The 25,420-nt window shown below is 42.8% G+C and overlaps 1 protein-coding gene across 1 annotated transcript in view; it reads left to right on the forward strand.

The window, feature by feature from the left end:
• The window catches only part of pnpla7a (patatin-like phospholipase domain containing 7a), a 32,844-nt gene that overhangs the window by 640 nt on the left and 6,784 nt on the right, over window positions 1-25,420 (forward strand). The window contains exons 2-29 of the mRNA XM_063011293.1: window positions 1,117-1,188; window positions 1,341-1,428; window positions 1,648-1,727; window positions 2,014-2,102; window positions 2,300-2,440; window positions 3,750-3,909; window positions 4,714-4,794; window positions 4,903-5,031; window positions 7,580-7,660; window positions 9,470-9,608; window positions 9,770-9,853; window positions 10,640-10,722; window positions 10,808-10,960; window positions 11,583-11,660; window positions 12,413-12,618; window positions 12,833-12,964; window positions 13,773-13,896; window positions 16,144-16,257; window positions 16,379-16,445; window positions 16,603-16,752; window positions 17,000-17,063; window positions 18,561-18,729; window positions 20,633-20,815; window positions 21,871-21,989; window positions 23,730-23,886; window positions 23,979-24,095; window positions 24,179-24,248; window positions 24,974-25,090. Of these exons, the coding sequence (XP_062867363.1) occupies window positions 1,120-1,188; window positions 1,341-1,428; window positions 1,648-1,727; window positions 2,014-2,102; window positions 2,300-2,440; window positions 3,750-3,909; window positions 4,714-4,794; window positions 4,903-5,031; window positions 7,580-7,660; window positions 9,470-9,608; window positions 9,770-9,853; window positions 10,640-10,722; window positions 10,808-10,960; window positions 11,583-11,660; window positions 12,413-12,618; window positions 12,833-12,964; window positions 13,773-13,896; window positions 16,144-16,257; window positions 16,379-16,445; window positions 16,603-16,752; window positions 17,000-17,063; window positions 18,561-18,729; window positions 20,633-20,815; window positions 21,871-21,989; window positions 23,730-23,886; window positions 23,979-24,095; window positions 24,179-24,248; window positions 24,974-25,090 (3,244 nt within the window). The 5' untranslated portion in view covers window positions 1,117-1,119. The remainder of the gene's footprint in view (window positions 1-1,116; window positions 1,189-1,340; window positions 1,429-1,647; window positions 1,728-2,013; window positions 2,103-2,299; window positions 2,441-3,749; window positions 3,910-4,713; window positions 4,795-4,902; window positions 5,032-7,579; window positions 7,661-9,469; window positions 9,609-9,769; window positions 9,854-10,639; window positions 10,723-10,807; window positions 10,961-11,582; window positions 11,661-12,412; window positions 12,619-12,832; window positions 12,965-13,772; window positions 13,897-16,143; window positions 16,258-16,378; window positions 16,446-16,602; window positions 16,753-16,999; window positions 17,064-18,560; window positions 18,730-20,632; window positions 20,816-21,870; window positions 21,990-23,729; window positions 23,887-23,978; window positions 24,096-24,178; window positions 24,249-24,973; window positions 25,091-25,420) is intronic.

Here is a 25,420-nt window from a genome sequence, read left to right on the forward strand (position 1 = left end):
AGCTCTGGTGCCACATGTTTTTGCGTGGGGACAAGCCGCCCAGCATCGCCAGTTTTTAAATGATCAGCAGTTTGAGCCACAGTAGCCCATCTGCTGGTTCTTACTATATTTCATAGCTTTGCTATCCTGTAGTGTAAACACTAGAGCCAAATCTCTACTGGTGGACATATTTTAACCACCATTAAATGAAAGAAGCTTGGCAAAACTTTGGACCTTCCTACAGTTGGCCAGTCACAAACACACAAAAGTTTGCAGTATTCTATAGTGGCCCAGGCAAAGCCCAGATTTCAATCCCATCGAACATCTTTTAAATGGGATTAAAAAACCAAATCTTTGTGTTCAGTTTGTGAATGTTGAAAAACTTATACAGTATATGTAGACTGATTTTGTAAAATCCAGTCCAAATCAAAGCCATAACACAAAGTCTGCAAAAAGGGTCTGAATATTTACCTAATTCACATGTATTTTAGGAAGAGCTCGAGATGTATGTTAACCCACACTATTAACAGATAGGAGTGTTATTCTGGGTTTGGTAATGTAGCAAAAGACATGACATTTATGTGAATGGTTTTTCTGTTTGTAGGAATGGCTGATGAAAAAGTATCTCCAAATTTACAAAACATTGATTTTAAAGACAGATACAGTGTGCTACAAATGCCCCCAATACAGCTTATTAACAGACCCATACACCAAAAATATCAGGATTACATAAAACATTTTATGTTTGAACTTTACATCATTTAAGAAGCTGATTTTTTAGAAAAGCATTGCAGAACCTCTGGGGCAAAAAGGAAGGAAAACATTCAAGTAAGCAGTCGTTTTTTTTCCAAAGTCAGCTGTTGCTCGGCTTGAAAGATTGTTCAGACTTTAAAATGTGGAAGTCTAGTAAGGAAATCCTAAACAGAACTGGCTGATATGTTGATGTGGTAAGGTTTTTTGATCTATTAAAATAAGGATATTCTGTAAATAGATTTAACTAGATTAGTAATTAGAAAGACACTAGTTCACTGATATGAAGTGAATTGTATCTGTCACAATTGTAAGTCTCTTTGGCATATATGTAAACGTAGTATGACTTAAAAATTGTTCACGTATGTGGGTGTTGTTTTGCTCTAGGTTATGCCGCCTGGAACTGACTTTCGTGCCCGATTTCAGCACTTTCTCGAAGAAAGGATGCAGACGACCATGGTACATTTATTTATTATTTATTTAAGACAAAGGTAGAGTTTAGTTTGCTTGTTGTCTTTTTAGGAGCAGGTGGATGCTTTGGTACAAATTGACGTCTTCATCTGCTGCTTTAACTGGACCATGTACCATGTAACTTTTTCTCTGTGTTACAGCTAACAGGCATGTTGATCGGGGCTGTGGTCGCCATGTTTCTGATAGGCATCACTGTTCTCTTTCTCTATCGCAGATACAGATTATCAAGTAAGTTTTTGCCCCGTGTAATTCTAGAACGTAAACAATGCATGTTATTGAATGTAGTCTCTGTTCACTCGATCTAAACATCCAAACATCGCTTTAAACAGGATTTCTCTTAAATATAAAAGAATTAAAAATGTATATACATAAAACATGTTTAGAAGGACTCAAAAAGTCCACACTTTTATTAATATGTCACTTTTTGCTGTGTTTTGTGTTTTAAAGGTCAGCAGATGGGTACCCCTCGGTACCGCTTCAGAAAAAGAGACAAGGTTCTGTTCTATGGCAGGAAAATCATGAGAAAGGTCAGACCTCGCTTACACATGTACAGTTATGTATGGGACTTTGTCTCAGAAAGTAAAGAATACACTTAAACATCCCTTATTTAAACCATGTGTTTTATTATGTGTATTTAATATTTAAGAAATTATTAAAGAAAATGAATTGATGATAAAGCATTAGAACGTGTTATTTCCAGTCTAAACTTTTAGTCCACTAGGGGTCATTGTTTACCGTGCTAGCAATAGAAGCTTTCACAGACTGCATGTACTTTACTGCTTGTTTAATTTGCTTAAATCCGTTCTCGATCAGGTCCAGACCCTGTCCTCCACACCGTCCTCCACATCAGTTTCTAAACACCGTCCTAGAAAAAGACCCAAAGTTTTGAGTATAGCTCGCAGGTATTCATTTGAAGTCTTTTCTCAGTCCTCATAATCGTCAACCCCTGATCATTATTTGCTCTTTGTTAGGATTGAATCATAGTCTCTCAGTATTTAAATCTCAGGAGAAAACAATTACATAGCTGGAAGCAAAAATAAGACATGAACCATTGTTTTCTGTAAGCTTTGATTTTCTTTTGGTCCTGGTTGTTTTGCAGGATATTGCGGATAAAGAAGGAGCCCCCAACCCTGCAGCCTAAGGAGCCTCCTCCATCTCTGCTGGAGGCAGACCTCACTGAGTTTGATGTGCAGAACTCTAACTTGCCCTCTGAGGTGCTTTACATGCTTAAGAATGTCAGGTTGGTACTTCTGCAGTTTGGACAGATTAGTGAGATTGGTTTGCGCTGTCTAACAACAAACACTGCTGACATACAAGAGGTGGGACAGAGCAGGTTGCTTTCACAATCAGTGATTATAGATGTGACATGAACATAACTGGAATAGTAGTTAAATGCACTTTAGTTATATAAGTCATTTTTTTTTATGTTAAAAAAAAAAATTTATTTATGCATTTTCTCCCCTTTTCACCCTTTTTAAGCGCGTCCAATTGCCCGATTGCATCATGCTTCCTCTCCACCAATGCCTATCCCTGCTCTGATTGAGGAGAACAAAGCTAACCCACGCCCCCTCCGACACATGGGCAGCATGCTGTATGCATCTTATCACCTACACTTTGACGAGTGCAGTGCAGCTCAGCACTGTGTACGGAGAGACACACCCTGAGAGCATTCTTTTCCCCGTCTATGTGCGGGCGCCATCAATCAGCCAGCAGAGGTCATAATTGCATTAGTTATAAGAGAGAGCGACCCCATTCGGCTTAGTCCCGCCCATATCTGAACAACAGGCCAATTGTTGTTCATGTGGTCACTCAGCCCAGCCGGCCGGCAGAGCTGAGATTTGATACGATGTATTCGAGATGCCAGCTCCGGCGTGTGTTTTTACCGCTGCGCCACCTGAGCGACCTTTTATTCATGTTTTAACCCTGCTTTACCCTGGTCAGGGTCACAATAGGTCCGGTCCACTCAGCAACACACCCCAGGCAGAATGCCAGTCCATTGCAGGGTCTCGGTCCCCCCATCCCTCCTTAGATATATCTGATATATCTATATCTTAGATATATGTTGATGCCTGAGAGTGAACCCAGGATCTTATCTGTTCTATTTGGAATTACTGTTATTATAATTTTATTACTTCTGTTTATACTTGTTATTTGTAAAGCACCTGAATATCGTCATGTTGCATATCACTATACACATACATGACATACAGAATATGCTATTTGCCACTATAGGGACTCCAAAACAAGCATCTATACAGCCAAAGTTAAGTGCTGATTAGTTTTAAGTGAAAATGTAGTCGATTTTCAGTGAGCTAACAGAACAAAATAGTGTATTCAAATGACTTTAGTTCTATTGAAAGTGGTGTTACTTCAGTGCAACTTCAGCACAGGTCGACACGCGAGCCTCTAAGAATTCCAGTTATTTATTTTATTACTTAAATGCTGCACACTTGTTGTTTGAAGTCATGCAGGGTTATTCTGTACATGTAAATGCACTTGTTAAGAGAGTAATTTAACTGTAAGGTTTTGTTTGTGTGTGTTTGTACCAGAGTGCTGGGTCACTTTGAGAAGCCTCTTTTCTTGGAGCTTTGTCGACACATGGTGTTTATCGAGCTGCAGGAGGGAGAGGGGCTCTTCAAGCCGGGGGACGACGATGACAGCATCTACGTGGTGCAGGATGGAAGACTAGAGCTCTGCATCCATGAAAATGTGAGGACAGACGGCAGGGGATGTGTTTCATAAGCTTTCAGACTCAGACAGCTGGAAATACTAGTTGTTTTAGAACACACACAGTGACTCGGTAGGTAGCACTCGGTTACAGCAAGAAGATCCTGGGTTTGATTCCCAGGTGAAGCGGTCCGGGTCCTTTATGTGTGGAGTTTGTATGTTCTTCCCGTGTCTGCGTGGGTTTCCTTCGGGAGCTGAAGTGAGGTGAATTGGAACCAGGGAACCAGTAGTAATACATGACAATAAAATTCTAATACATTTACATTTTTGGCATTTACAGGCTCTTTTATCCAAAGCGACTTACAGTATACAGTCCAATCAATTGAGGGTTAAGGGCCTTGCTCAAGGGCCCAACAGTGGCAACCTGGAAGTTGAACCAGCAACCTTTTGCTTACTAGTCCAGTACCTTAACTGCTAGGCTACAACTGCCCTGTTAAAGCATTTGTATGGTCATTTATATTTACATTTTTGACATTTAGCAGTACTGTGACAGTATGTGTGATTGTCTAAGCATTTGAGGGTTAAGAGCCTTGCACAAGGGCCCAACAGTGGCAACCTGGCAGTGGTGGGGCTTGAACCAGCAACCTTTTGATTGCTAGTCCAGCACCTTAACCACTAGGCTACAACTGCTCTACAATAATACATAAATTAAACACACAGAGGTCATGAAACTTTCATAGATAATAAAACAATATCCTGCAGCAAGGTTACTCGTTCATACGCACTCTTACACACAGACTGAGGAATCACTTGTTTTTTAAATATTTGCCTTATTATGAATCCTAGGATGGCACAGATCCTGTAGTGAAGGAGGTACTGCCCGGAGACAGCGTTCACAGCCTGCTCAGCATTCTAGACATCATCACAGTGAGTCTCTGTTATGCTCTCTTCGTCCTTCATCTTGCTCCAACACACACCGGTTAATGCTCTTCTTTCCTCTTTTTCATTCTCCTCCATTACTTCTGTGTTCCCCAGGGTTATCCCGCTCCGTACAAGACTGTGGCTGCTCGAGCAGCGGTGCGTTCCACCATCCTGCGCCTGCCAGCCTCGGCCTTCCAGTCAGTGTTCGAGAAATACCCAGAAACATTAGTGAGAGTCATACAGGTAATGGACTGATCCACACTAAAGCAAGAAATGCTTGAAAACATTTATGTTTACCATAGAGGCTTGATTGTCAAGGCAGTTTTGGAATATCAATGACTTGGAAATTGTAAAACCTCCTTCACCCTCACCCAGGCCCTTGTCCAGATATGTCCGGATGCCCAGATTAGCTGAACAGCCAATTCTAGTAAGGTTCAAGCTTGTACCATGCTTCTTCCATTACAAAATTATTAAGGCCACTCTGATCACTCAGTCACATATTCTTGCTCTGATCTATGCTTTGATAGAATTAGGTAGCAGAGATCCACAAACAGTCCCTTGGACTTGTTTTTGTGTCTGATAATGCAGTGTTATTTGGAGGCTTTTATATACCATAGTGCATTGGTCCCCAACCTTTTTTGCACAACGGACCGGTTTCATATAAGATATAATTTCATGGACCAGTGGGGGCGGGGTGATTTAAAATAGAATTATTATAGAATAGAAAGTCAGTGCGAATCCTGAGCTTTTTTGCTGTAACGAGATGCTGCTCCCACCTAGTGGTGACTGGGGACTATAACACCCGAAGAGTATTGGAAATTTAATTGCTCTTGTAGCGATCTCTAATCATTTATTCTTTCTGTGTGGCCCGGTGGTTGGGGACCACTGCCATAGTAACATGGTGCAATAAGAACATGGGTGCTGTTCTCAGTGGGTGGAATTAAGGATCCGATTCTTTCTGTGTTCGACCCCCAGTCATACAGTTTGGTACCTGTGGCTGTACCAAACCTATGTAAACCAAACGTCGCTTGGCTAGTAAAGTAAATGCAGTCTAAGAATTTGTTTGTTTAATTGAATTCTTATCTGTCGTATTAGCCTTGTCAGGCTTGTGGCGGGTACGGTTTTACCTGAAAACACCGTGTACAGGGCGTCACACCATCCCAGAGCTTCTGTCATTCCCCCTCCCTCAGACATAGCCTGTGTAGACGACTGGCTGGCTGGCTGATAGCAAGTGGTTGGAGAAACATACACAGTGCTGCCCAGCATTTTCTACTGATGGATATAGAAACACGTTTTAGCCCTCTAAAATTACAGTAGCAGGAATGACGCTGATTAATGTGCATATAAAAATAAAACTCCTGAAAAGACTGACATTTTTAAAGAGACATGAGAATGCCTTTGGGTTCTTTGGAGATCAGACAGTATTCTAATATTTAGTAAAAAAAAAATGGCATACTGACAGCTACTTAGAAGCGATGATGCAGAATGGTTTGAATCTATTTGCTGCTACTGTAGGCCAAGGACAAGAATTCAGTACAACATAGGTGTCTTCCAAGATCATATTCATTCATTTTTGAGCAGACTTTATCTCAGGGCGAGTAGTAAGCTACTGATGGGTGTGTTTGAACTTGTTGTAAATAAATGAGGGAGTGGAAATAAATACATGCTGGATAAAATAATGGAAAAAGCACATTTAAAAGGAGCCGGACTTTGAAGTGACAATTACAACCACTGCTACAAAGCCGAGCTCTATTGTAGGCTGATTGTTCACTAATAGCACATGTTTGCTATAAAGGATTCCTAAAATAAGCACTTTGATATGTGAGGTTTCAAAGCAGCATGACGTCACAGACAGTTCAAATAAGATAAAGGACCATTCGTTCTAAAAAAGGATTAATTATTTATTTTATAAAGGGAAGTCGTGATGTCATGGCAGGATAGGTTGTACAATGCATTCTGTCAGCTGGTCAGAACGGCACATCCATCGTGCTATAGACTGTAATGTGGAAATCGTTAGATTCAGTGTTTACAGCTGTATAACTCATCAAAATATATGAGGTGGTTTTTCAGGACCTGGTGCATAATAATGCTTCTGTATTCCTGACTAATAATGCGTATAGAAACACTGTAAATTAAGCTCCCTTCATGGCTTTCCTAATGACCAGATTTGAACATCATTGACTGTTCATAGGCAGTTCTAAACACACACTGTATAAAAATAGAACTTAATCTTTTCGGATATATGCTGTATTGTACCACTAGCCATTTTAGATTCATATTCCAGCATTAAGTGAGAAATTAATTAGGCCGGCCCGACTCCTTATTAACACCAATGCCTGTGAACGAGACCAGCTTGATAAAACCACAGAGTTAAATGTAAGCATAACATCAGTGGAAATTAGTTGGTACGCGTTTTGTATATGTGGCACCAGATGCAGTGTATTTGCCAATGCACGTTCTTTCATTTCATTTTCATCATTTGGTGGAAGGCCGGGTGCCAACCCAACAATCTCGGCCAGCCTGAGGACAGTCTTTGCCAATCATGTCCACGGATCCCAGCAGTGGTGGGAGAGCACCACACATGTGCACTGCTGATATGTGCCTAACCTAATGTCTGAGCTTGTAGCTTAATGTCGCTCAAGCCTTGTAGCTCAAACGCTAAATCTACAAATGAAGAAGATGTCTTTAATAAAATCAGTAATGTCTATGTTCTTTTTATTTCATTATCAGTGATAAAGTGTTTCACACTGGCATTAAAAGCCTGAAGGTTTGTATGTTTTTACCTGTTTAGATTATAATGGTGCGGCTACAGAGGGTGACCTTCCTCGCTTTGCATAACTACCTGGGACTGACAACTGAACTGTTCAATCCAGTAAGAGAAAACACACACACAAGCACACAAGCAGTACGGAACGGTTCCAAATGTACTTAACTGGAATGCATAAAATTATTAGCATCTTTATATTTAGAATAGAATTCACATACACTTGAATGGGACGAGTCTGAATTAGTTTTGTAAGTTTATTGTGGGTTTTCTAAAAATCTTTGGGGTCAAATGTACATACAGCAATTAATATGCTGATTATTCATTGCTGAGAGTTCTTGGCCTCATAATTCATGATTCATTCATAATTATTATTTATGCTGGTGACTCAACTGTGTCCAGATAAATAGGGCTAGGTTGACTGTGCCAATTAAGGTGCATAAAACCTAGATGCTTCTTTGACTGAATGGCATTAAATTCCCATGGTCACATAAATTCTTGTTGAAAGCCTTTCCAAGAGTAGAGGCTGTTATGGCAGTATAGGGGGTGGCAACTTGAGGGATGTTCCGAAAGCTCATAGTCAGGTGTCCACATACTTTTGGCCAAATATTGTACATGTTTCTTTCTAGTGAATGTAATTTTTTGACTTCAGCTGTAATTCTGTTTCATTGCACACGCACACACACACACACACACACACACACACACACACACACACACACACACACACACACACTGTACAGTCACATTCAATGTCACACAGGCACACGTTTGCAGTTAATCACACACACACTCTCACGATCACACTCATGCTCTGCACACACACACACACACACACACACACACACACACACACCCTCAAAGTAATTTCACACTACATTAATTCCAGAATCATAATCCGTTCTGACTTTAAGAGCAATAAAGTGCAGTGAGAACGAACCAAACTGATCATATGGCCTCAGTCCTCATTTATTGGACGCCGTCTTTACTGGCCTCCAGGCTATCAATCGCCGTCATTTCTCTCACCACCTTAGCTGTGACTCGGATCATAGGTCATTCCACCACTTATTCCAGGAAACTACAAAAGCTCAGTCCGTGCTGAGCACTTTTGACAGAGGACAAGTTTTGTCCTATTTGACTCCTGCTCCTGTGTTTCTTGGTGTTCCTGATTGCTTGCGAGTGCTTTTTAGCTCAGTCAGTTTTGGTCGTTCACTGTGAGATAATACTAGGTTCTCTGACACTAGAAAGCAGGATAAAGTTTTCCACACCACACCTGGGTTCTTGTCTTGGTTCTTGTCATATCACATCTGGATTCAGGCATATTGTAAATGCATTGGGTCATATGTAAGGCCCTACATAAAATAAACCTTTTCCAATGTAAAATGCAACTTGTTGTAAAATTCAAAACTTTAAGGTTTATGTTTAGAGATTTAGCGCTTCATGCCCCTTGCCTTACGTTTACAGGTTAATTTGCGCTATAAGACGGTCCTAGCAGTCCTACGGCAATTCAGTTAGCAATCACTTAGTCAAAATGTCCAAGATGTCGAAGTGTAAAGCAGCTAAAAACACGACTCGGGTAACTGAGTTCGGAAAACTTCCAACCAATTCTGTGGACGCAGAGGGGTGGTGTCAAAACATAGGCGAGAATGATCATATTCGAGACAGATATGAGGAACCTCAGCGATGACGAACCCTCTTTCAGCCTTCGTCCCTCCCCCTACAGGCACACAGCCAATTGTGTGTCTGTGTTGGCGTCAGGCCGGCTGATAGCACAGCTGAGATTTGAACTCAAGATCTCGGCACTAATGGGCTAGCTTGTGTACCCCTGTGCCACCGGAACACCCCCTAGTTTAGTACTTTAACTAACCTACATACATGGTGCTTGAACTGTGTTTGTGTTGTGTTTTGTGTTGCCAGGAAAGGCAGGCAGTGCCGCTGACCGCAGTCAACAGTGTGATTGCCGAGGGAAGCCCTATCCGTGTCCCTCGCAGGCCCCACTTTCACACCCCTTTAGATGAAGAGCACAGCCAGGCACCTGTAGAGTCTACAGACTCAGGTACATGCACACAAAAATATGCAGGATTATGGCAATGTGACACATCAAATCAAAACAATACCGCGAGTTTTCACTTACAAGTGCTGCTAATGTAAAAGTAAAGCCATGTGACTAAGGCTGTTTCATTTCCGTTATTTTGCTGATTGTCTTTTTTTGTTCAGAGGGAGGAAAAACGAGTTCCTCTGAGATTTTGTCAACAGCTATTAGGAAACCCCGATCTGTCTCAGCACCAGTCGACAGCGCAGGTAACACTCCATCTATCACTGCCCTTTACACATCTATGGTCGAAATTCACTTTTACATTGTGCAGTGCGTGTTGTGTGTCAGTCCTTTAATGTAGAATAGAATAGAATAGAATGCCTTTATTTGTCATATATACTTATACAGGTGTACAGTACATTGAAATTGTTTTTCGGCATATCCCAGCATGTTTGGAAGCTGGGATCAGAGCACAGGGTCAGCCATTGTACGGCGCCCCTGGAGCAGACAGGGTTAAGGGCCTTGCTCAAGGGCCCAACAGTGACTGAATGGCCGAGCTGGGATTCGTACTCCCAAAGCTCTACCCACTAGGCTACCACTGTACCACTTGGTCCCCATCAAGGGTTGGTTATGTCGAATCGGCAAATGAGCAGTTGCCATGCCATTAAGGCCGAGAGGGTGCATGGAGGTGCAGATGATTTAAGTCAAACAGTTAATACTTGTTTTAACAAGAGACTTTAGGTGATTGGATAAAAGTTCCTGCTAAATGCTGTAAATCTAAATTAAGCTGACTGAAAATCTGCTAGTGACAACCTAACAGGTGTGGGGTTTGAACCAGTGACCTTCCGATCACCAGTCCACTTCTTTAACCACTGACACACAGCATGCCAGAGTTCATGATGCTGAAGCTGATGCTAATGAATGCTTATTGCATTGTCTATACAGAGCTGGAAATACAGCACTGCTAAGCATTCCTGTCTGCATATTAAGACTAGCACTCGATTAAACTCTGCTACAGTTCTAGTTCTGACCCTGATTGTTTGTCTAAGCAGGGATGACAGGTAATGACCTGAGCATGGCATACGAGCGAGCCCGAGTGACCATGGAGGAGCCTCCGTCCAGCTCAGTTCACAAGGTTCTGCTGCTGTGATTAATTCATCAGATCACACTGATTGAAAAGTTACACTGTAATTCTAGCTTTTATCTTTTCTTGTTTTTAGTCTATTTTAAAAAAGACCGTAACTATGCAGCAAGTTCCGTCTACAGTGTATCACTACACAGACAGCGTGGGGCGCTCTGATGTTCACCCCAGTAAAGTCGGTGCCATCTTTCAGGCCGCTAAAAAAGACCTGCTGGGGATTATTCAGCTGCAGGTAAGTGATAAGTGGAGTTGAGAGAGTGCAACTTCTCTTTGTAGTTCCCTGTGAATTATTAATTTTACTTCATTTTCATGTTTACCAGCGGTGGTAAACAGGGGTCCAGTTTCTGCAGAATCACTGGGTGCAGTACCCCGAACACACCCCAAACACACCCCGAACAGGATGCCAATCCATTGTGGGACCTTGGTCATCACTTTCAGCGAAGCCTGTCATGTCTGAAGATGCCCTACTGGCTGATAGCAACACTGTGGGTTCGAACCTTGGATCCCTTTGGTAGTGGGCTTGTTTAATTCACCACTGTGCGACTCTGAGTGCCCAATTAATTATTATTTAAATAAACACCTGCTGTGTTTAAAATGTACATTACAATTAGCAGACACTGTACCCAAAGCGACTTACAATTGTGACTGAGTACAATCCAAGCAATTGAACATGAAGGGCCTTGCTCAAGGACCCAACAGTGGCAACCTGGCAGTAGTGGGGCTTGAACCAAGGACCTTTTGATTACTAGTCCTGTACTCTAACCGCTGACCTACCACTGCCCCTAAAATGTGTCTTACTGTCCAGCTAATAGAACTTACTTGGCTGGAATTATATAACTTTCATGTGTGTTTAGGACCCCAGTCTGCTGGAGGGTAGAGTGACTCTGCACCAGGTGAAGGCTGGATCTGTAGTGGCACGTCAAGGAGACCAGGTAAAACCCTTCTGCAACATAACCACACAGTTTTGGTGAATAACTGGATACACTGTTGGTTAGATATTTGAATGAATGAAACATTAGATTTTCATATACTGGAAAAAATATTCTAGACTCGTCTCTGGGTGCTGGGGTGGTGCAGCAGCAGCAAAATATGCTACCTTACTATCACTGAGCTTTGCTGTCAGATGGTCGGGGAACGACCATCCACCCACCTAATATGTCAAAACGACTCTGATTTATGGAAACATGGAGTAGGAGTACCAGCAGTTTCTTTAACTTCTATATGTTGGGTTGCATCCTGCTCCATGGGTAAATGATGCATGCGTCCATGTGATCTTGGAGAAAACAGGATTTGTCAGACCAGCTGACCTTCCTCTATTGTCCTAATGTGCAGTTTGGATCCCAGCGTACTCATTGTTGGTGCTTTTGCTGGTGGACAGGACTTGGCATAGGCAATTTGACTGGTCTGCGACTAAGCAACCTAGTACACACGAAGGTTTGATTGTGTGTTGGCATTGTGTGTTGTAACATACTGTAGTCACATCATCACCAGTGTTAAAGTGATTTGCTACCAGGCGCCATAGCATGTCCTATAGCATCAATCTGTGTCTTAGCCAATAACAACCTGTTGTCACTTTGTGGCTTGTCCTCTCTCGGACCGCTGTCTGTGGGTAATGCCTCTGTTGATTTGATAATATGTCATTCCAGTTGTCTGTAAAGCCCCGTCATGTATGTGTGATCTGCAGGACGTGAGTGTGCAGTTTGTCATTTTGGGACTGTTGCACGTGTACCAGCGAATGATCGACCGTGAAGAGGAGACCTGTCTGTTTGTGGCTCATCCCGGAGAGTTGGTCGGTCAGCTGGCTGTGCTAACGGGGGAACCGCTCATCTTTAGCGTGCGCGCCCACCGTGACTGCACCTTCCTTTCCATTTCCAAAACCCACTTTTATGAGTAAGTACCGATCACTGACCACATGGCAATAACACACCCTAGACTTGTTGCCAGTCCGTCACTGGGCCAACTCGGTAGACGCCCGAATGGCCGATGGCACCCTTTGCTGGGGATTTGAACCCTGGATCCCAGGGCTGCCATAATAAACCACTGCTTAGTAATGTTGCGCCCACAGGCTTGCAGTGTAATGAGTGCAATCTTGTTTGTGTAACAGGATCATGCGTGCAGAGCCCACGGTCGTGCTGAATATAGCTCACACGGTCGTGCGCAGGATGTCCTCATTTGTCAGGCAGATCGACTTTGCCCTCGACTGGATGGCTGTGGAGGCTGGCCGTGCAGTTTACAGGTAAACGTTCTCAGTACCTACGTTATAAGGCCAAAAGTACTTGGCCATGAGCTTGTTTGACATGCTATTAAACAATAATCAGTAACCATGGGCATTAATAAGGGTGTGACCTCCTCGCTGCTGTTGTGATATGCCATCATCTGGACTAGACTGGCATATTGCAGCATCAACAAGGAGAAACCCCATTTGACCATTCCTTTCTCACACATGGCCAATTTTGTCTGTTAGGCACCTGGCCAGGTCAGTAGCACTTCTGAGATTTGAGCTCTGCAATAATGAAGTTTTATCGCTGAACCCCCTGAGTGCACCATTGCAGAGCTCAAATCTCAGCAGTGCTACTGACCTGGCCAGGTGCCTAACAGACACAACTGGTCATGAGAGAGAAAGGGAAAGTCAGATGGGGTGTCTCCTTGTACCCCAACCAATCACCCCAATGGAAGGCCAAATGTATCCCTTAAAAAGGAGGTCAGATTCTGCTTCCATTTCTGATTTTGACCTTCACTAAAATAAGTGTTTAGGTGAAAGTAATAGTGACAGCAGCCAAGTTAAAGCCTTCTTAAACTCTTAAAGGCTTTGCAGGTATTGCAGGTAGTCAGACTTCTGTGATTTGTGTTGTGAAAATACGTTAAGACTTGCTTCACAGGCATTAAGTCTGTATTACAGCGTCAGCATAAACAGACTGCATGGTTAACACAGAAACGGACATTTCCAATTACGCCCCATGGTTAGGATCGGATAATAAATGTATAAGCATTTTGTTTATTTGATGTACGTGCATTTAATGAGCTGAGATTTCATTCCTTCTCAGACAAGGCGACAAGTCCGACTGTACGTTCATTGTGCTGAGTGGACGTTTACGTTCGGTCATTTTGAAGGAGGATGGAAAGAAGGAGCTGACAGGAGAGTATGGCAGAGGAGATCTCATCGGTGTGGTGAGCATCACATGCACCTTACATATTTTTGCTCAACATACCATATTTTTGCCCTTGTCTGACGGATGCAGCTATCTACTGAGGTTATGTATGGGGAAAGTCTTTGCAAAATTTGGCAGTGACCTGCATTGGAAACAGGAAGGCTTTACTTGCAGGCTCTCTGTCTGGTTTAATGCTGAAGAAGCTATTATTGACCAACATCAGTGTTTGACCTCACTATTTGGGTAAAACGTCTGCAACATTGTTAGTTAATTTGGTCTAGGTTTGTTTGGGTGGAATTTTGGCCCTAGAGTTCTGGTATCATTTCTTGTTCCGGTACCATTCAGCACTAGAAATGCATTTATATTAGGAGTGTTAGGGTCAGAGTTGTTTTCTAAACGGACTGCTCATTACTCTGGCTGTATTTTTAAGATGTTTGTGTGTCTGTGGCCCCAGAAAAGAGCAGCTAGATTGGGCGTCGGATAAACGCTCCTCTCTTGGGTGATTTCCCCCCAGATTGCTATTCATACCAGCAAGACCTTGATTGGCTGGAGCCTTGTGCGTCTCCGTGGTGACGCCCATGCTGCTAAGAATACCTGTCCGTGCCGATGCCATGGTTACATGTTACAAAGGTTGGCGTAGATGTTTTGTCAAACATGCCGGGTTGGAAAGACAGGTGGGGTTATCAACACTGTGTAAGAACCCTGGTTGCCAGGGCGGCTGTACAGAAAGTGGAGGAGCGCAGAGATCGGGGCGTGGCTCTCCGTACGCGAAGCTGATCTTACATGCAAATCCACCAAAGTATGTGTGAATAAGATAGGATTGTTGGACTACACACACATTGGAGGGAGAGTGTGGCAGGCGAATATATAAACCCTCCTTGGATGCTGTTGGGGTCCCCAGCAGTGGATTGGCTACACTAAATTGGAAGAAAAATGAAACCAAAATAAATAAATAAATAATTTTTCTAAAAGTCTCTGTTATTATATCACTGTTGATTCAGTCATAATCAACATATGTTTTAGTGAACTCTAGGCATGCACATTTGTGGTTAAATAAAAGACTTTCTCTTGACACGCTTTGCAAATAGTTTGTTCGCATGGAGGTGGCATTTAATGATAGAAATGCTACCATCTTTGCAAATCTCCTTGGAGAAATGTTTGCCTCTTTGACCGTCCTCCTCGCTGTGTGTGGGAAGATCTGCTTGGGTTCTCCTTCTGGCAGGTTCGTTACAGCTCTGGGGGTTTTAAGTTTTTTATCTCTGAACAGTAATCGTGGGCATTTTAGGTGTGCTGTTATTTAAAATCGTTGCCTTGTTTCATTCATGTTTTTACCTGTATCCCCATTGAGGGAATTTCGACTCTGAGTCATCTGTGGTTAAACTCGAAATATATTGAGGAACCTGCTTCAGGTATATTTTGTTATAAAGAGTTTCTAGAAGGTACCAATAGCTGAAAAACCCTAGTACTCTTTTTTCATTCAATCTATTAATATTGCACCTATTTATTATGCTTGAAATAAATGTAGGCATTATAGCAGATGGTCAGCGCTCGGGTGGCACAGTGGTGAATTATGTCTTTTTTTGTTATGTCTGAGAAGGGGAGATGTTATCCATGTTATCTCATTGGGCCCAGTGATTTTGAGAGAATCAGACCCACTGCAACAATAATAAAACAATAATTACCTACTGTTTACCATATTTTACTTTTGTTTAGTGTATTTTACAGCACTTTTACACTTGTTCTCTGTGTCTGCCTTGACTAAAACAGTCACACTGGTCACTATTCAACCACGTCCAATGCTTTATTTCACTCGCTACCGCCACCGAACACAACAACCACTGGCCGACAAGGACCGCAGACTACCTTGCATCTACACCTTTTAAGACTTGTTTGTAGCTGATAGCTTCTTTACACCAGCCAGCAGCGCATTCTTACAGAAAGAATGCATATTAATGCTCATCATAGCATTATAGTGGTAAATTATGTTAGCCCACTACCGCTGGAATTCAGCGTTCAAATCACAGCAGTGCTATCAGCCAGTTGGGCGTATACCTACAGACATTGGCTATGTCTGAGAAGGGAGGATGGGTGACGTCCCACGATGAATTGGCATCCTCTCTGGGGTATCTTATCTTACAGAAAGAATGCATATCGATGCTTATAATTTATTATGCTCATCCAAGTCAGGTGTCTACATACAATACGTACATTTGGCAATATACTGTATATTTTATATTTAAGTAAGGGATTGTTTGTGTGTATACAGGTTGAGGCTTTGACTCATCAGAACAGAGCCACTACAGTGCACGCGGTACGAGACTCTGAACTCGCTAAGCTGCCTGAAGGAGCGCTCAGTTCCATCAAGAGAAAATTCCCTCAGGTGCCCGATCCTTCAATCACTTCAGATTTTGGAACTTGAGCTCATTTGCACGTCTCATTCGATCGTTCTCACACTGTCACTTTTTTGTTTCTTATGTTTCGTCCCAATATGGGGTTTGCAGGTGGTCACACGACTGATTCACCTGCTTGGGCAGAAGATCCTTCAGCAGGTTAATGGGCCTCTGACAGGTATGTATATAGAACATCTGCTTGTTTTATTTCTTTTATTTTCATGTTGTATTAACATGGTCAGGGTCACAGTGGGTCTGGTTTCTCTGGAACCAGTGGGTTCTTGTAACAATCAACAAATACGTGTGTCCTTTAAATCAACATGTGTCCTTTCCAGCTCGTAATCTGGCTCTGCACACTCCTGGCAGTAAATGGGACGCTGGTAATCCTGCCTCCAACCTGTCCACCGTGGCCGTGCTGCCTGTGTCAGAGGAGGTTCCACTGACCGCATTCACCCTGGAGCTGCAGCACGCCCTCATTGCCATCGGTAAGGGCCGACCTGCTCATTTGAATTCCTCAGAGTCCACTTATCGAGCCAGACATGATTGCGACTGGTGTTAATGTTTCAGTGTTTCATTTAGATGTAATGAGGCTCTTCTAGTCCCGGCATTTTTCACGTGTGCCCCGTCTGCATTCCACTGTTTGATACCATGCTGTTGCATAAGTCGTTTAATGAGTGCATTGTCCGAATGAGTAATGCAGACGGGTGCTTGTTTCTGTTTTTATTCCTCCAGGTCCCACTCTCCTCCTGACCAGTGATATCATCAAACAGAGGTTGGGATCTGCAGCACTGGACAGGTTTGGCAATGCATGTCTATTTATGTAAAATGGGTGATTTAGATGTATGGGTGTTTCCTGGAGACACAAAATTGTCCATGACTATGTTTAACATTAAAGACTTGAACTGATGAATCGTGTGTAGCGAGTAATTACCCTTCCTGTCATGAATATAACCTACAGGGGTTGGACAATGAAACTGAAACACCTGTCATTTTAGTGTGGGAGGTTTCATGGCTAAATTGGACCAGTCTGGTGGCCAATCTTCATTAATTGCACATTGCACCAGTAAGAGCAGAGTGTGAAGGTTCAATTAGCAGGGTAAGAGCACAGTTTTGCTCAAAATATTGCAATGCACACAACATTATGGGTGACATACCAGAGTTCAAAAGAGGACAAATTGTTGGTGCACGTCTTGCTGGCGCATCTGTGACCAAGACAGCAAGTCTTTGTGATGTATCAAGAGCCACGGTATCCAGGGTAATGTCAGCATACCACCAAGAAGGACAAACCACATCCAACAGGATTAACTGTGGACGCAAGAGGAAGCTGTCTGAAAGGGATGTTCGGGTGCTAACCCGGATTGTATCCAAAAAACATAAAACCACGGTTGCCCAAATCACGGCAGAATTAAATGTGCACCTCAACTCTCCTGTTTCCACCAGAACTGTCCGTCGGGAGCTCCACAGGGTCAATATACACGGCCGGGCTGCTATAGCCAAACCTTTGGTCACTCGTGCCAATGCCAAACGTCGGTTTCAATGGTGCAAGGAGCGCAAATCTTGGGCTGTGGACAATGTGAAACATGTATTGTTCTCTGATGAGTCCACCTTTACTGTTTTCCCCACAGCCGGGAGAGTTACGGTGTGGAGAAGCCCCAAAGAAGCGTACCACCCAGACTGTTGCATGCCCAGAGTGAAGCATGGGGGTGGATCAGTGATGGTTTGGGCTGCCATATCATGGCATTCCCTTGGCCCAATACTTGTGCTAGATGGGCGCGTCACTGCCAAGGACTACCGAACCATTCTGGAGGACCATGTGCATCCAATGGTTCAAACATTGTATCCTGAAGGCGGTGCCGTGTATCAGGATGACAATGCACCAATACACACAGCAAGACTGGTGAAAGATTGGTTTGATGAACATGAAAGTGAAGTTGAACATCTCCCATGGCCTGCACAGTCACCAGATCTAAATATTATTGAGCCACTTTGGGGTGTTTTGGAGAAGCGAGTCAGGAAACGTTTTCCTCCACCAGCATCACGTAGTGACCTGGCCACTATCCTGCAAGAAGAATGGCTTAAAATCCCTCTGACCACTGTGCAGGACTTGTATATGTCATTTCCAAGACGAATTGACGCTGTATTGGCCGCAAAAGGAGGCCCTACACCATACTAATAAATTATTGTGGTCTAAAACCAGGTGTTTCAGTTTCATTGTCCAACCCCTGTAAGTGTGTAAAACAGGACAGTACAATCCTAATAAAGAAAACTTGATTGAGATACTTTTCCTTTCCAGTGTGCATGAATACAGGTTGTCGAGTTGGCTTGGCCAGCAGGAAGATATTCACCGTATCGTCCTATACCAGACCGACGGCTCTCTCACACCTTGGACCCAGCGCTGCATCCGCCAGGCTGATTGCATCATCATTGTAGGACTGGGGGAGCAAGATCCTGCTGTCGGGGAGGTACAAACCAGACACAAGCCAGTCACAAACGTTCCCTGAATTTGCTTCTGAGTATTACTTGGGATTCGTTTGTATTTTAGCTGTTTTATTATATCTTACTTTGTTTTCCCAAAGTGACTGGCAGCACTAGTTCAGCAGCTGCTGTTGTGAATGTGTTATTTAAGAGGAAACTGCAAATAGGAAAAATGTATCAGGACCTAATGCAAGCATGATCAGGACAATGAAGTTTGATTGGTATTATGGAATGTCTTACTCAATCAGGATTGTTAGGAATAAATATGTGACCCACTGGCATAATCATTTCTTTAAAATTGGAGTAATTAAAGTCCAATTGGCTGATGAGAACACTCAATACAGGTGTGTATTTAATTTAATATTAATGTTTTTAAAGATGTTGATTTGGGTTTTGTTGAAGCACCATCAAGACCTCATGGAACAAGGTGTTTAAAACACACATAAGCAACAGCAGAAGCATGAAACAATATTTATTATTCTAGTTGATGGCAAAGGCTTACACACACACATGAAAAACAAAACACATATTTCATTGTATTTCAAATAATCATAGCAACAATGTTTTGAGTTCTTCAGTAAGTTTTATTACCACTACAACAGTATATACAGTGTTGTTGGGTTTGAATGTCTTTCCTTTTCTACTCCAAATATACTTCTAGTAATTGTGGCTTTGTGGCATTTTTGTGACCATAAAATGCTCCTCCGGGAGGCTTCTTTAATCATTAATGGGATCAGCAACAAACTTCAGTCGAGCTTTAAGGTGCTTATTTAGGAGCAGGGCTTTCAGTTTTGCTTGGCCGCTTTTAAGCCCACAGGGATGTAAAGCCTACTTGACTATGGACAGTAGCACCTGTGTTCCAGCAGATTCTAACTAAGGGCAGATCAGTTTTTTTGGTGGTTCTTAGATCAGATCTTAGATTAGAGTCTTAGATCTGACCCTGTGGACAAATGTCCTCTTGGAATAAGGGAACAGTTTTAGATTTTTTTCATCACTATGGTGAAGAGACCACTGTTCCTGTACAGGAACTTGATACTTACAGACAGTTGTTTGTACTGATGAGCTTTCATGGCTCGGTGGGTAGCACTGTCGCCTCCCAGCAGGAAGGCCCTGGGTTTCATCCCCAGGTGGAACAGTCTGGGTCCTTTCTGTGTGGAGTTTGCATGTTCTCCCCGTGTTTGTGTGGGTTTCCTCCAGGAGCTCCGGTTTCCTCCTACTGTCCAAAGACGTGCAAGGGAGGTGAATTTGAGATACTAAATTGTCCATGATTGTGTTTGACATTAAAAACTTGAACTGATGAATCTACCTGTCCTGTCCTGAATGTAACCAAAGTGTGTAAAGCATGACAATAAATCCTAACAAATGAATAAATACTGATGATCTTGGGACCTAAAGTTGGATAAATCATTAAAATCCCAACGTTCCCATGACATTCCAGCCCTTTACACTTATATAACACTTATATTTGACATAAACTGTATGCATCAGATAACATTCACTTCACAATATTGAAACAATTCATGAATGAATGAATTGTTTATTAAAGTTTATTCCATGTGGTTTTCTCAGTCTCTCTGGTGTAGAGCAAATACATATCAGTAAGCACCCATTGAAAACCAGAACCAGGTGTTCTCTTTTGTGGACAAAAGCCTGAAGCATAGATCGATGTTTGGACTCAGATATCACACCTCGAGTAAGAAAATTAATTTGTTTTTCACTGCGGCTCTGTGGATAGACTGATCACCCCCCCAGCCACTTTTTTTGAAAAATACAAAAAGTACAGACACCAGATACTAAAAAGAGGCAGTGTGTCTGAACCACCTCTCTGAAACCCTGTCATTTGCAAGCTCCTGGTGTAATACCTGACCTTTCTGTGATTTTCATGTCTAGCTGGAGCGAATGCTGGAGGGCAGTGCTGTCAGGGCTCAGAAACAGTTGGTGTTGCTGCACCGTGAGGACGGACCTCCGCCCACAGGAACTGCAGAGTGGCTTAACATGCGCAGCTGGATCTCCAGACACCTGCACCTGTCCTGCCCCCGTCGGGTTTTCTCCAAGCGGAGCCTGCCCAAACTGGTAAAGCTCTCAGCTCTTGGATGATATTTAAAAAACAGCAGATCAGTTTGGCCTATTGACACACGTCATTGTCGAGTCAATTAATGTAAATGTTGTAAGCATTACAATCTGAACTCATAACCAACTCGTACCTAATTCACAGCCGTAATATGCAATTTACTGTGAAATTTGATTGTGTTTAACGATTTACCATTTTTCATTAGTGTGGCGTATGAAATATGACACACAATATGCAATATGAGGCGGCCCTAGCAATCATACAGCGATCAAGTTAGTGTAACCGACTTTTCTGTGCTTTAGTGTGCTGACAATGTTAGATGTGTGTGTTGACGTATTGAGTGTATTTTGTCCCTAAAAATACGATTTTCCATAATCAGTGGAAAAGTGTGCTTCTCTACACACGTGATCTTCTCTGTGTGGTCTGTGCTGCGCCTCAAAAGAACAAGGTCCGTGTAATTAAGCACATTTTCCTGTGAATTTAGTAGGACCCTAGTTATAACCCCTGAAAAACGCACCCCATACACTTTGAATGTGCCTCTACAGTAGTGCGTCTTCATATTGGCTGCCAGCATGTAGGCGATCAGCAGTGTTGTTGGACATCCAGCACTTTTTCTGCTGCGCAAGTAGTTTCTGGGCTTTGTTTGCCATTACAAGAACACATAAATGTTACCGTACCTACATGGTGTAATAATGTATAGGCACACCCCTACTCACCTGTTCAGAATCCACAAAAGTAGTCATACAATACAGTCTTGTGAATCCAGCTGTTTCTACAAGAGAATACAAGCTGAGCACAAAGCTTAGTTAATCTCAACAACTAAACAAGAGATTATAAACAAGCTGCATTCTTAACAGTAACCTTTGTCAGTATGTTTTGTCTGTATCCATCAGTCCTTCCCACCAGGTTTTTAAACATGAAGCCACGCCTTCTCCTAAATCTAACAGCTGGCTGAAAGGCCTTGGCGTCGGCTCACACCATTGTTTTGCAGCCACATAGCCAAGTAACAAAACAAGCACCGTGGCATATGTTTAACAGACCTCTTTTTCCTCCTCAGAGAGAGATGTACCAGCGAGTGTTCCAAAAGCCTGCAGATCGGCACTCGGACTTCTCCCGCCTGGCACGAGTCCTGACTGGCAACGCCATCGCTTTGGTACTGGGTGGAGGAGGGGCCAGGTACTCGCCTTTTTAAAATACCATTCTGCTTATAGTCAGGTTGTTTAAAGCAACGGTTTTGTGTAAATTAAAGTGTCCAAATGTGCTTTAGGACCAGATTTGACTTGACCCACACGTTCTCCTGACAAAAGACATCCACAAGTCATATTCATGATCTGAGCTCTGTTATGAACATAAAGAACGTCTGAAAGATGACCAGCATGTTCTACACCTCTTTTCTTATTTCTTTAATTTTTACATTGTTTCAGTTTGGATGCTCCTAATTCTCCTGTGCACTCTGCCTACCTGTGCCAGTCGCACAAGTTGCCGAAGCGGCCCAGCCATTGAGAAGTGCACTTGTCAGTGTGCTTTCAGTGCTGGTCCCAGGCCCGGATAGCAAAAACAGGGTCAGTAAAAACTGTGCCAAGTTGGATATGCAGACAAAATTTCTTGTGGCAACCTCTAAATATACCTGAGTATGGTAGGGAAAAGGGGAAATGGAATGGAAATGGGCATTGGGTGTTAAAATGAATGTGCTTTTTGATGTACTTTCTGTTTGAGCATGTCTCTTTCAAAAGACCCATCATCTTACAAAGCTCCCCTTACCCCCCTTTGATTTGGACATTTACTTCACTCTAGGCCTGCCTTTCTTTTAACCCACTTTTTCACTGTAACACTGTGTCGTACTGACAGTCTCTTTATTCTTCTCTTCTGGCTCTCTTTACCTTGTCCAGAAGCTGCTTACAGGTTGGTTTGCTATTCTTTTTTTATATTAGCCCCTTTGTTAGGTAGCTTGTTGGTTTAAACCTTAATGACTAGTTCTTTAGTGATCAGAAAATAAACTTTCTATTATTTATATTAATCTATGCAAATGTTTAAGCACTCCTGACCAAACGACTTATTGTGTTTGTTTTCTGCCAATGTTAATACATACACTATATGGCCAAATGTATACGGACACCCTACAATGAGCTTGTTGGACACTCCATCCCAAAACCATTGGCTTTAATATGGTGGCACCATCACTCTCTTGTTTAAGGCATTGACAATCTTTACTTCTTTGGGTAAAGTTACCTGTTGTATGCCTGTTAAACATGGGACCATGCTCGCAATCAACTGTCCAAATCAGCCCAGTGGTTTTTAACAGGGTTACCATTCAGGCTCTGTATAATTTTCCACATCAATCTTGTCAAACCACGTCTTTATTGACCTTGCTTTGCACACAGGGGAACATTCACACTGGAGGCATATGATTTATTTTACATAATTGATTTTATACATCTGATTGGAATGGGTGTGTTTGAAATATTTAAACTCAGTAATTAGAAGGGCTGTCCCAATACTTTTGTCCATACAGTGTAGCTACATTACATGTTCAAAACTCAGAAAAATAATATGGGTGGCACGGTGGGTAGCACTGTTGCCTCACAGCAAGAAGGTCCAGGGTTCGATTCCCAGGTGGAACGGTCCGGGTCTTTTCTGTGTGGAGTTTGCATGTTCTCCCTGTGTCTGTGTGGGTTTCCTCCGGGAGCTCTGGTTACCTCCCACAGTCCAAAACCATGCAAGTGAGGTGAATTGGAGATACAAAATTGTCCATGACTTTGTCCTGTCATGAATGTAACCAACATGTGTAAAACATGATGTTAAAATCCTTATAAATAAATAACTTATATCCCTTAAAATGAAATATCAGAGGTGCTTAGTCGTCTGCATACAACTGTTTGTGGAGTAATAAATATCGAACATCTTGTTTTTTGTCAGGGGCTGTTCTCAGGTGGGCGTACTGCGAGCGTTCAGTGAAGCCGGGATCCCTGTGGACCTGGTGGGAGGCACCTCCATTGGTGCGATGATGGGAGCTCTGTATGCCGAGGAGCACAGCTACAGCAGAATGAGGATTCGGGCCCGAGAGTGGGCCATGGTCAGTCTGCTTTTACATAATCGAAAATCAAGCGCAGTATACTTCAATACTTTAGCCATGTCTGATGTAACTCTGTCAACGTTCTACCACAGGAGATGACCTCGGTGTTTAAGAAGATTCTGGATCTGACCTACCCCATCACCTCCATGTTCTCAGGCGCGGCCTTCAATTCCAGCATCAATGCTGTCTTCAAGAATAAACAGATTGAGGTACAGATGGGCTTCCAGCTAGATGTAGAGACCTTGGAAAAGGGAGGCATATTGACATCACTGTTCTGTTTGGTTCTTTTTAGGATCTCTGGATTCCTTATTTCAACATCACCACTGACATCACTGCTTCCACCATGAGAGTTCACACTGATGGTTGGTTGGCCAACTTTTCTCGTTTGCTTGTTTTAGTAGTCTATACACATCTGAGAGGGGTTCTAGTCCAGCCTTAAAAATGTACACTCATGGTGCCCAGATGAACTCCCCAGTTCGACTCTCAGCTCTGCTATTGGTCGGCTGGCGGCAGTGCCTGCAGCAGACTAAATTGGCCATCAGTCTGCTGGGTGGGAAAAGACCGAACTAATAAGTGGGCGGGGTCTTCAAATGCTGTGTACGGACCCTGGTTAGCAGTCTAAGGTGCCTGTACAAAAGTGTAGGAGCATGGAGATCGATGTGTGTCTCTTCGTGCGCTATATCCGGCCTCATGTGCGAGCACGGGCGAGTAAGAAGGGGTCGAGGGACTGCACACGTCTCGGAGGGGGCGTGGGGCAGACGAATATACCCTATGTTATTTTATTACTATGTAATTACTGTAATGTTACTATTTATAGTTTACAAGCGATTTCCTGGCTGCATCCCAAATCACGTCCTATGTCCTACATGTCGTGTAGCTTAACCATTTCAGGTCCGTTAATTGTGCATACTGTTTAGTACAGTAGTGTGCAATCTAAGACACAGCAGCTTTGAATGCTCTTGTAACTTTAAGATCCTCCTTAAGGAGGCATATATTGGTTTATACAATTCAATTTTATAGTAAGTGTTTGTTCCAACCCACCTTTAATCCGAGACTTGAACCTAATCAGACTCTCGTCATTACTCAGGCTCTTTGTGGAGGTACGTTCGTGCTAGCATGTCCCTGTCCGGTTATCTCCCCCCTCTGTGCGACCCCAAAGATGGACACCTGCTCATGGATGGAGGCTACATCAACAACCTACCAGGTCTGTCCTACCTCTCCCAGCCATACAGTTTCACAGCTGATGTAGGCATACTGGTAAACACTTTGCACTGTTAGGTTTCTCTCCGCTGTTGAGTCCACACTTCTCAAACCTTGGTCTGTATCATTTACCCATCAAACCACAAATCTGGCTTGTTTCAATACACCTCAGAACTCAAGGAAGACAAGCATCAAGGATTGAACTTTCCTGGACTGTTCAAACAGCTGAGTCTTTTTCTGTAGTTAAATATCTACAGGGTACATATAGATTATATTGTCAAGGGGAATGGCCAAAGCTCAATGGTGAATTGGTGTCCTCTCCAGGGTGTGTTAC

Source organism: Trichomycterus rosablanca, chromosome 16 (genome assembly GCF_030014385.1).
Source record: "Trichomycterus rosablanca isolate fTriRos1 chromosome 16, fTriRos1.hap1, whole genome shotgun sequence".
In the NCBI taxonomy this organism is placed as follows: domain Eukaryota; kingdom Metazoa; phylum Chordata; class Actinopteri; order Siluriformes; family Trichomycteridae; genus Trichomycterus; species Trichomycterus rosablanca.